The 12,382-nt window shown below is 37.0% G+C and overlaps 2 protein-coding genes across 2 annotated transcripts; both read left to right on the top strand.

The window, feature by feature from the left end:
• Positions 1–3,600: 3,600 nt before the first annotated feature.
• On the top strand, positions 3,601–4,401 carry LOC115225570 (zinc finger protein 2 homolog; the record flags this gene model as incomplete). Its single annotated transcript, XM_036514474.1, has 2 exons — positions 3,601–3,970; positions 4,091–4,401. Coding segments are annotated over exons 1-2 (681 nt in total), but the record flags the coding sequence as incomplete, so codon positions are not given.
• A 690-nt stretch (positions 4,402–5,091) lies between these two features.
• Positions 5,092–5,768, top strand: LOC118768282 (putative zinc finger protein 66; the record flags this gene model as incomplete). Its single annotated transcript, XM_036514452.1, has 1 exon — positions 5,092–5,768. A coding segment is annotated over one exon (543 nt), but the record flags the coding sequence as incomplete, so codon positions are not given.
• Between the last annotated feature and the right edge of the window lie 6,614 nt (positions 5,769–12,382).

Genomic DNA, 12,382 nt, shown 5'->3' with positions numbered 1-12,382 from the left:
TGTGCATATATATGTATATATATATATATATATATATATATGTGTGTGTGTGTGTGCGGGCATAAAAATGCACATATATATATATAGACGTTTTTACTTAGTATTTTTCCATTTTTGTGGGGGGGGGGGACATATATATATTCATTTTTTGTATATGCGTGTGTATGTATGCGTATATAAATATGTGCGGGTATGTACATATATGGGCGTGTGTGTGTGTATGAGTGCATAGGGGCATGTCCGTATATGAACGTGGTTTTTATGCTTTGTATACTTCCTTATGTTTTTTTTTCTGTTACCTTTAACCATGGTTTTTCTTGTGTTTGTGCGTATATAGACGTATGTATGAACTTTTACGGTACGCATGTGTGTGTGTATGAGGTTGTATATATTTGGCGAAAAATGCGAGTGAAGATGTGTACGTTTGCATAGTGACGTATAAGTACGCACGTGGGTTTTCGCGCGCAGAATTATAATACAGTAATTTCCCTTTATATAACGGTATTTTTTCATAGCGTTTTTTCAGATGGCCAGATAACCGAAGAGATGGTGTTGTGGATTTCCACTTCGGCATCTGAAACTGAGAGTTTTATCTTGACTATTGAGTAATGTAACATATTATTTTATAGATAAATTTCCTCTATTTACATAATATTGAGGTCTCTTTCTTTCTTTCTTTTGTTATCTTACCGTTTTACCAATATATATATATATATATATATGTATGTTTAAATATTTGTTGTGTAAGATTTTTTATGTGAAGTCGTTTGTTGAAACAGATATTGCTATATTTCGGAATGGTCATATTGCTAGTTTAGCCAATAAAAACATACGCACTATATATTTGGTGTTATTTTGCTTCAGTGATATTTATTTTTTACATTAATCTTAATCTTATTTCGGCCAAAGTTCTTTCGTCACACTCCTGTGACCGCATCAGTGGTCCTTTGTTTTCTTCTCACTTATTTGTGTCTCTCCTTACTAACCGTCAGCCATTTTGTATTTCTATTGTATGTCTTCATTTGCGCATGCTTATATCTCTATGTGCGTCTATGTTTAGTTAGTGTGTGTGTGTGGGGGGATGCCTGTAATATTTGTATCTTCTGGTTATATACATTCTTGTAATTTGTATTTTTTATATATGCATACATACACACGGGAGATCAATCAATAACATAGAGATTAAGATATTGTCCACACATAGAACAGATGCAACAATTAGACAAATTACAGAAGCTACACATATAATAGAAAATAAACCTAGCCTGAATAGAAAACTAGAATGGAGCAATAGCACACACCACAACATATGACGATAGAGGATCCAGAAAACATAATAAATACACAGATAAATAAACAAATAGAAATGTATAAGTATATATATGTATATATATATATATGTAGGTATGTATATATATGTATGTGTATGTATATGTATATGTGTATATGTGTGTGTATGTGTATATATATACATATTTTTTTTTCTTTTTTTTTTTTCGATTAGATTTATTATTATTATTACTAATATTGTTGTTATACATACATACAAGCATGTGTACTGATAATAATGGGGGGATGTAAACACATGAACAAAATTAGAACAAAAGCAACAACAAAAACAAAATACAAATTACATGAACATATATAAACAGAAGATACAAATATTACAGGCATCCCCCCACACACACAGACACTAACTAAACATAGACGCACATAGAGATATAAGCATGCACAAATGAAGACATACAATAGAAATACAAAATGGCTGACTGTTAGTAAGGAGAGACACAAATAAGTGAGAAGAAAACAAAGAACCACTGATGCGGTCACAGGAGTGTGACGAAAGAACTTTGGCCGAAATAAGATTAAGATTAATGTAAAAAATAAATATCACTGAAGCAAAATAACACCAAATATATAGTGCGTGTGTTTTTATTGGCTAAACTGGCAATATGACCATTCCGAAATATAACAATATATATATATAAAGGTAGCGAGCTGGCAACAACATTAGCACGACGGGCGAAATGCATGTGTCTTTACGTTATGAGTTCAAATTCCACTGAGGTCGACTTTGCCTTTCATCTTTCAGGGTCGATAAATTAAGTACCAGTTATGCACTGGGTCGATGTAATCGACTTAATCCCTGTGTCTGTCCTTGTTTGTCCCCTCTATGTTTATCCCCTTGCGGGCAATAAATATATATATCATCATCATCAACCGTTTCCAAGTAAACATTAGTCCTTGCTCTTTTTAACACAATAACCTCTGGTATTTCATATACAGCAGATGTAAGTGGATGCGCAATGGCCCAGTTAGGGCAGCAGACTCGCGTTTGGAGGATCGCGGTTTCAATTCCCAGACCGGGCGTTGTGTGTGTATATTGAGCGAAAACACCTAAAGCTCCACGATGCTCCAGCAGAGGGTGGTGGCAACCCCTGTTGTACTCTTTCGCCCCAACTTTCTCTCACTCTTTCTTCCTGTTTCTTGTTCCCCGACTTCCTACGCAACAGCCAAGCCTGGATGCACATTCATCCATCATTCGATGCTCTCGGTGTCGGGGGGGCTGACCTGCTTTCTCTTCTGCGGGTCTTACGAATAGCAAAGGACCACGTTTCCGACTTCTTCCATCTTGCAAGCTCTGGGACGAAGACCGCTTCGCTCAACAAATAAACAGCAGATGTAAATTATACGTTCTTCGTTGGTTCAAAACTTTTGGGGAATTTTTAGAAAACTCTTGCGAATTCGTAATTCATAGGATTGTGCAAAAACCAAAACAAAATTTTTAAAATTGCTGCGTGATTTAAGAGCTATTTAGCTATTATTTTTAGCACATCCCATGACTACCTTATAATCTTGTTTGTTTGTCAGACTGACGTGTTAACGTTTATTTGGCCAGCTAAAGGTTTGTATCTCCAGTTTATCAGTAGAAAAATGTAATAAAATTTTCATTATTTAATCTTTACTTTTCAAGTATATTCTATATCTCATGTTATTTCTTTTTTATTTCAGTGTATCAGAGAGGATATTTAGCATAAAAGAAGATTTTACATCGAACACATCATGAATATATATGATATATTGTTTAAAATAAAACTAAGATGCTACACAGAAGAAATATTACCCTGTTTATATAAATCGATTATAGAATTGTAAAAGATTTTCTTTGGGTGTGTGATTATTAGCAGCATTTCTGTACTTTACTGCCTGGAATGGGTGCAAGAAAACCAATCATGTATTCTAATTAAACCTGGATTGCAAAGGAATTGGCAGCCCCCTCAGATATTGACAATGATTAAAGTTGATGGAAATATATATTTCTTTATTGCCCACTAGGGGGCTAAACATAGAAGGGACAAAGAAGGACAGACAAAGGGATTAAGTCGATTATATCGACCCCAGTGTGAAACTGGTACTTTATTTATCGACCCCGAAAGAATGAAAGGCGAAGTCGACCTCGGTGGAATTTGAACTCAGAACAACAAGACAGACGAAATACCGCTAAGCATTTCAAGCAACAGAAATAACTGGGGAATAGAATATAAAAAAAAGAAGAAAAAAAGAAAAACATTTGGACTTTGTGGTGAGAGGAGAAAAATAATGGAATTTGAATTACGTGATAATGAGATTAATTGTAATACACAGTCGTTAAGGATTGATTTTACTGAAGATGAAACAGAAGAAGAAGAGAAAACATCATTTCACTGTGATGTCTGCAACAAGTCCTTCTTTCTCAAAGATGAACAGACGATTCACAAATGTTTCCATGCAGGAGAGGATCTCTATCGCTGTGACATCTGTGGTAAATCATTCTCTGAAAAGGTTTGTTTGACCACACATAAAAACATTCACGCAGGTGTCGAGCCGTATCGCTGTAATACCTGTGGTAAATCATTCTCACAGAATCATAGCTTAGCTATTCACAAATGCATTCACATTGTGGTTAAGTCACATCATTGTGATATCTGTGGTAAATCATTCTCTGGAAATAGCAACCTAACCACTCACAAACGTATTCATACAGGAAAGAAACCATATCAGTGTGATATCTGTGGTAAATCATTCTCTGGAAATAGCGACCTAACCACTCACAAACGTATTCATGCAGGAGACAAACAATATCAGTGTGATATCTGTGGTAAATCATTCTCTCATAATCACCACTTAACTACTCACAAATACATTCACACAGGAGAGAAACCTTATCAGTGTGATATCTGTGGTAAATCATTCTCTGGAAATAGTGACCTAACCACTCACAAACGTATTCATACAGGAGAGAAACCATATCAGTGTGATATCTGTGGTAAATCATTCTCTCGAAATAGCGACCTAACCACTCACAAACGTATTCACACAGGAGAGAAACCATATCAGTGTGATATCTGTGGTAAATCATTCTCTGATAATCACCACTTAACTACTCACAATTACATTCACACAGGAGAGAAACCATATCAGTGTGATATCTGTGGTAAATCATTCTCTGGAAATAGTGACCTAACCACTCACAAACATATTCATACAGGAGATAGACCATATCAGTGTGATATCTGTGGTAAATCATTCTCTATAAATAGCGACCTAACCACTCACAAACGTATTCATACAGGAGAGAAACCTTATCATTGTGATATCTGTGGAGAATCATTCTCTCATAATCAGCACTTAACTACTCACAAATACATTCACACAGGAGAGAAACCGTATCATTGTGATATCTGTGGTAAATCATTCTCTCGAAATCACAGCTTAACTACTCACAAATACATTCACACAGGAGAGAAACCTTATCAGTGCAATATCTGTGGTAAATCCTTCTCTCTGAATCAAAACCTAACCACTCACAAATACATTCACACAGGAGAGAAACCTTATCAGTGTGATATCTGTGGGGAATCATTCTCTCAAAATCACAGCTTAACTACTCACAAATACATTCACACAGGAGAGAAACCATATCAGTGTGATATCTGTGGTAAATCATTCTCTCTGAATCAAAACCTAACCACTCACAAATACATTCACACAGGAGAGAAACCATATCACTGTGATATCTGTGGTAAATCATTCTCTTAAAATCACCACTTAACTACTCACAAATACATTCACACAGGAGAGAAACCTTATCAGTGTGATATCTGTGGTAAATCATTCTCTCAGAATCATCATTTAATTACTCATAAGCGCATTCATACAGGTGAGAAACCCTATCCCTGTAATATTTGCGGTAAATCTTTTTCTCAAAGTTACCACTTGAGTAAACACAAACGTATTCATACAGGAGAGAAACCATATCATTGTGATATCTGTGGTAAATTGTTTTCATGGAGCAATGCTTTAACTAACCATAAACGTATTCATACAGGAGGGAGGCCATATCACTGCGATATCTGTGGAAAGTCTTTTTCACAGAGCGATGTCTTAATCAAACACAAACGTGTTCACACGGGAGAGAAGCCATACGTGTGTGATATCTGTGGTAAATCCTTCTCTCAGAACTATACCTTAATTTCTCACAAACACATTCACACAGGAGAGAAGCCTTATCACTGTGATGTATGTGAAAAGTCTTTCTCTCGAAAAGGTAACTTAACTACTCACAAACATATCCATGCAGGAAAGAAACCATAACACTGTGATAATTCTATTACTCTCTCTCTCTCTCTTTTACTTGTTTCAGTCATTTGACTGCGGCCATGCTGGAGCACCGCCTTCAGTCGAGCAAATCGACCGCAGGACTTATTCCTTGTAAGTCCAGTACTTATTCTATCAGTCTCTTTTGCTGAACCACTAAGTAACGGGGACGTAACACACCAGCATCGATTGACAAGCAATGCTAGGGGGACAAACACAGACACACAAACACATGCACATATATACATATATATGTATACGTATATACGACAGGCTTCTTTCAGTTTCCGTTTACCAAATCCACTCAGAAGGCTTTGGCCGGCCCGGGGCTATAGCAGAAGACACTTGCCCAAGATGCCACGCAGTGGGACTGAACCCGGAACCATGTGGTTGGTAAGCAAGCTACTTACCACACAGCCACTCCTGCACCTCTATTAAATCATTCTCTCGAATAAATAGCTTAACTTGATGGAAGTGCTTCTTGCAATTGAGTTGTGGTAAATTATTCTCTTACACAGTTTTATTAAATGCCAGTATATTTATTATTTTTATTTATTTATGCGCCCTTTACAAACCTAGCCAGGCTCATGGGCCCGGTCTCTGTGGCATATGTGTTACACCACCAGCTGGACAGGACGCCAGTCCATCGCAGCATTACTCAAGAAACAGGAAGAAAGAGTACAGCAGGGATCGCCACCCCCCCCCCTGCCGGAGCCTCGTGGAGGTTTAGGTGTTTTCGCTCAATAAACACACACAACGCCCGGTCTGGGAATCGAAACCGCATTAAATAAATGTTAGATTAGTGAGTTATAGTAAAAATAGTATCATATGAATGAGAGAACAACGTGATCACATTTATAACTTTGTTAAAGAAATTGATTGAACTGATATAGATAAATTACAAAATAATTAAATCGATACATTATAAAATAATTATAGTGAGAAATATAACTCACTATCTACCATTTATTTACCAACTAGCATTAAAGACCCGTCGTTGCCGGGTCATAGTGCTAGTGCATGTATATATGTGTACATATTACATGTATATCTATCTATATACATCTACACATAAAATGCAAAATACAAAGTTATATCTTGATATCGCTAGTGATAACAATACTCAAAATATATAACAGACTGAAATTGTTAGCTCTTCTTTTTTCTCTACATTGTATACTTTATAGACAATAGTCTTTTCTTTAATTTAATTTTGTATTATCCATCTGGACTATTCCATTTCTGCACGCTAATTATATTTTTAATTTATTCCCATTCATGTGAAACCACTTATTCAAGTTCATATCATTGATGCTATTTTTACTTTAGTATGTTACGATTATATTATACTTTAGTTTGATTTTAATTATTACTTACTGCATATAATTCAATTGTTATTATTATTTTTATTGTTAAATTGAAAGCATCTGACATAAAATAGAGAAATATTTTTGTTTCACTTTTAACATGTAATACTGAAATAGCGGAGAAGATATGATATTGCTATGGGCTTGCTTTTTCATTCCTCTGATGAGATTTTGCCCAATTAAATGTTTTAATTATTGGAATTTCTTTTGAGCAAAATCGAAACAGCTGTAAGTGTACATGTTGAATTTTTGCAGTGAATAAACTATATTAATGCTACTTCTGTGTTTCCTGGATTTTAATTTCTATATATATCATCATCATGGTCATCGTTTAACGTCAGTTTTCCATGCTAGCACGGGTTGGACGGTTCGACCGGGGTCTGGGAAGCCAGGAGGCTGCACCAGGCCCAGTCTGATCTGGCAGTGTTTCTACAGCTGGATGCCCTTCCTAACATAAACAGCTCCGCATGTGTAGTGGGTATTTTTTACATGCCACCGGCACAGGTGCCAGGGGAGTCTGGCAGCATCCACAATCGGTTATATATATATATATAGTTAATCCAAAAGAGAAAGCACAAAAAAAAACACAACAACGTGAGGACGTGGAAGAAATATAGTATTATTGGACGCTCAGGAATGAAGGATAGTCTAACGTTTCGAGCGGAGCTCTTCGTCGGAAACATAGGAGAAGGAAAGATCTGCTGTATATGAAATACCAGAAGTTATTGTGTTAAAAAGAGCAAGGACTAATGTTTACTTTGAAACGGTTGATGAATGTTCCTCGTGCCATTCAGTGACAACTTTAGCTGTGTGAATTGGTGCATTATTATCCTGAAAGCTTGTGTTTCCCTCCGGAAACAGTTCTGCAACCATAGGATGAATTTGATCAGATAAAATGCTTAAATAGTCTTGACTATTAATTCTGACATGAAGGGAAACCATTGGGCTGGCAGATTTCCAAGATATAGCTCCCCAGATCATTACAGATCCTCCTCCATGTTTAACAGTTGGAAGAAGGCAGTCTGGGTCAAATGCTTCTTTTGGCTCTCTTCACACGTATACTCGGCCGGTGGTCGAAAATAACGTAATGGATGACTCGTCCTAGAAGATAACATTCTTCCACTGCTCTAGGGATAATTTCTGTAGGTTTTTACTCCACTCTAAACGCTTTGCAACGTTTGTTTTTGAAAGTAGTGGTTTTCTGATTGCAGCCCTCCCTTGAAATCTGGCTTTGTGCAGCTCCCAGCAAAAAGTTTTTGTGGAAACTGGGTTCTTGAGGCGGTCATTAAGCCCTGCAATAATTTTGGGGGCTGTACTTTTGTGATCCTTTCTAACAATTTGTTGAATTAATTAATTGTCATTTAAACCCGAAGCCAAACAAAAATATTCAGGACATTTGTTGAAGGAAGAGTTACTTCCCCTCGTCCATTAACCGTTCAGTCTTGCAAATTCCGTTTATTTCCTGCTATAGTTTCATACAAATCTTTATTCCTTGATCAATTCCACTTTATAACTGATAATTATTAGGAGACTTGAATTAGATACGAATGATTTCATATCTAATTTCATGTCTAACGCACAACTCAGAAAAAAGGAAGGACTAAATTAAAATTACTTAAACAAAGTTATATAATTTCTTTCATTGTTTCGTTTTCCTTTTCACTGCCCATTCCAGTTTTTTTCTTTCCCACGTTTTGCTATTAACCATTTCTTAATATCCTCACCATTTCCATCTATACCTATACAGACATTTTTATACATCGTGGATCCCCGTCGTTCGCTGATGAGGATTCAGGTGTAAGCCCAACTGAATCCCCTGCTCCGGAATTCCCGTGAGTCATCGAGGATTCCGCTGGAATCATACAAGAACCTCTGCGACCCGAAGCTGACCTCTTTGGAATTCCTGGGTTCAGCACTTTCCCCTCTGTCCGATTTCATTCAGGTCAACTGGACACTGCAGAAAGTGTTATTTGCCCAAAGTGTCTCGCAGTAGGACGGAACGAGGGACCTCGTGGTTGTTAAGGGATCTTCTTGACCATTCGGCCGTACTCTGCCTACACACACACACACACACACGAAGCACCTGCTGAAGATGACGTGCAACTTCCAAAGAAAGTTTTAACACTGGAAAACTTCAAGGTGCGTACGTCAAAGTTTATTTCTATAGCATATCTGTGCCTATCTATCTATCCATCCATCCATCCGTTTATCCATCTATTTGTCTGTCTATTTATCTATATATGTCTACCTATCTATCTCTATTTATCTATCTATCTCTGTCTGTCTATCTATCGGTACTACTTGAGAAGAGTGAATCCGGTGCGCGCACTCGCGTACTCGTGCATCCGCGCTAGCTAGTCATGACTAGTCGATCCTTACTTTGTATTTTTGTGTGTTATTTACTTAGTTTTAAAATTATTTACTTTGTATTTTTGTGTTTTATTTAGTGGTTAGGGCAGCGGACTCGCGGTTTCGATTCCCGGACCGGGCGTTGTGAGTGTTTATTGAGCGAAAACACCTAAAAGCCCCACGAGGCTCCGGCAGGGGATGGTGGTGATCCCTGCTGTACTCTTTCACCACAACTTTCTCTCACTCTTACTTCCTGTTTCTGTTGTACCTGTATTTCAAAGGGCCAGCCTTGTCACTCTCTGTGTCACGCTGAATATCCCCGAGAACTACGTTAAGGGTACACGTGTCTGCGGAGTGCTCAGCCACTTACACGTTAATTTCACGAGCAGGCTGTTCCGTTGATTCGGATCAACCGGAACCTTCATCGTCGTAACCGACGGAGTGCTTCCACTATCTGTCTGAAAAGGAAGTTGTTCCGCTTGAACGCACACAGAAACCTGCCAGTCTGGCCTTAGAAGATACAAAGAAGTAAAGACAACCCTTACTGCTATAAACATGGCCACCACCACCAACATTCATGTTGGAAGCTTTAAAGCTGAAGAAAAGAATCGTCCTTTTCGAAGGAAGAACTGCTTCTATCTGTCTATCCATCTATCTGTCTGTCTGTCTCTCTCTCTCTCTCTCTCTCTATCTATCATCTATCTATCTATCTATCTATCTATCTATCTATCTATCTGTCTGTCTGTCTGTCTGTCTGTCTATCTATCTATCTATCTATCTATCTATCTATCTATCTATCTATCTATCTATTTGTGTCTATCTAGCTATCTGTCTGTCTATTTATCTATCTGCCTACCTACATACCTATCTATCTACCGACCTATCTATCTACCTGTTTATCTAGCTATCTCTCTTTACTCTTTTACTTGTTTCAGTCATGTGACTGTGGCCATGCTGGAGCACCGCCTTTAGTCGATCAAATCGACCCCAGGACTTATTCTTTAAACTTCGTATACTGGTAGAATGTATTTATAAAACATCTTTTTCTCCTGGATTTCTTGAGAAAATTCTGTAGCTTGTAAGCTATTTGTTGTTTAATTTCTTGCATTTCGGCAATTTCAACCATTCAATGACGTCTATTGAGGTGAATACAATATCTGCCGTAGTTTATCAACAACAATAATTGTAGCTTACAAACTACAGAATTTTCTCAAGAATGCCAAGAGAAAAAGATGATTTATGTAACAAATTCTACCATTACACGAAGTTTAAAAGTGTTTAGTTACCTAGAAATTATGTTAAAAACTGCTGTTCAAACGGAAAAGATAGGAGGGAACAGACAAGGACAGACAAAGGGATTAAGTTGATTACATCGACCCCAGTGCGTAACTGGTACTTAAGTTTAAAAGTGTTTAGTTACAAAGAAATTATTTTTAAAATCTGCCAGTCAAAACGAAAAGATCCAGGGAATCGAACTCACTAACTCGCGATTGATAGCCCGATGCGCTAACCACCGAGCCATGCGCCTTCCGCTTAGACAGTAACCATGGTGATAGTCAACAACAATATTACGTTCCCCCTTCCTTCTTAGTTTCGCTTTTGTGTCGGCAGCACTCTTTGTGGTTTCATATATTAAAGAGTCTAAGTCACATGACGCACCTTACTTCCGGCTTGTCACGTTTCCTCAATTCTTTGGAGACGAAATCGAAAGTAAATAAATATTTATTTATTTATTAAGCATCAGGGGTAAGTTATTATATATATATGTATATATATTGGAGAGGAATACGATCTGATTGAAGACGTTGTATAGCAAATACTGCGATTTATAGAAATGCCGTAGTTTGTTGTGTATTGATGTAGGCTGGGCAGGAATGGAGTGGCGGTAAATCGGAATAGCGGATAACGTTATCAGCCGGTTATTGTTATCGAAATTAATTGGTTCAGACTTTATATTTGTTTAACGTCATCTGTTAGGTGTTGGCCAATGCTGTACGGAAATGATCACAATAAGCGGCTTCCACTATATATATGATCCTTGTGAAATTCCTTTGTAATCGCCAACTTTTTTGTGTGTGTATGTGCATATATATGTATATACATATATATGTCTATATATATATATATATATATGTGTGCGGGCATAAGAATGCACATATATATATATATAGACGTTTTAACTTAGTATTTTTCCATTTTTATGGTGGGGGGGGGGGGCATAAATACATTCATTTTTTGTATATGCGTGTGTATGTATGCGTATATAAATATGTGCGGGTATGTACATATACGGGCGTGTGTGTGTGTATGAGTGCATAGGGGCATGTCCGTATATGAACGTGGTTTTTATGCTTTGTATACTTCCTTATGTTTTTTTTTCTGTTACCTTTAACCATGGTTTTTCTTGTGTTTGTGCGTATATAGACGTATGTATGAACTTTTACGGTACGCATGTGTGTATGTAAGAGGTTGTATATATATATGCGTATATATTTGGCGAAAAATGCGAGTGAAGATGTGTATGTTTGCATAGTGACGTATAAGTACGCACGTGGGTTTTCGCGCGCAGAATTATAATACAGTAATTTCCCTTTATATAACGGTATTTTTTCATAGCGTTTTTTCAGATGGCCAGATAACCGAAGAGATGGTGTTGTGGATTTCCACTTCGGCATCTGAAACTCAGTGTTTTATCTTGACTATTGAGTAATGTAACATATTATTTTATAGATAAAAATTTCCTCTATTTACATAATATTGAGGTCTCTTTCTTTCTTTCTTTTGTTATCTTACCGTTTTACCATATATATATATATATATATATATATATATATATATATATATATTGCCCAGAAGAAGACCAGCTTGGAGGAGAAGGGTCTGGAAGCTTAAAGATCCTGCAAATGGACAGAGATTTAGAGACATACTACTCGAAGCCTTTGACGAAATAGAAGGGGATATAGCTTCACTTAATGTGGAAGACAACTGGAGATTTCTACGGGACAATCTGCTGACAGCCACTGACCAGA

Source organism: Octopus sinensis, linkage group LG28 (assembly GCF_006345805.1).
Source record: "Octopus sinensis linkage group LG28, ASM634580v1, whole genome shotgun sequence".
Taxonomy (NCBI): Eukaryota; Metazoa; Mollusca; class Cephalopoda; order Octopoda; family Octopodidae; genus Octopus; species Octopus sinensis.
This window is presented reverse-complemented; position numbering and strand designations above follow the sequence as displayed.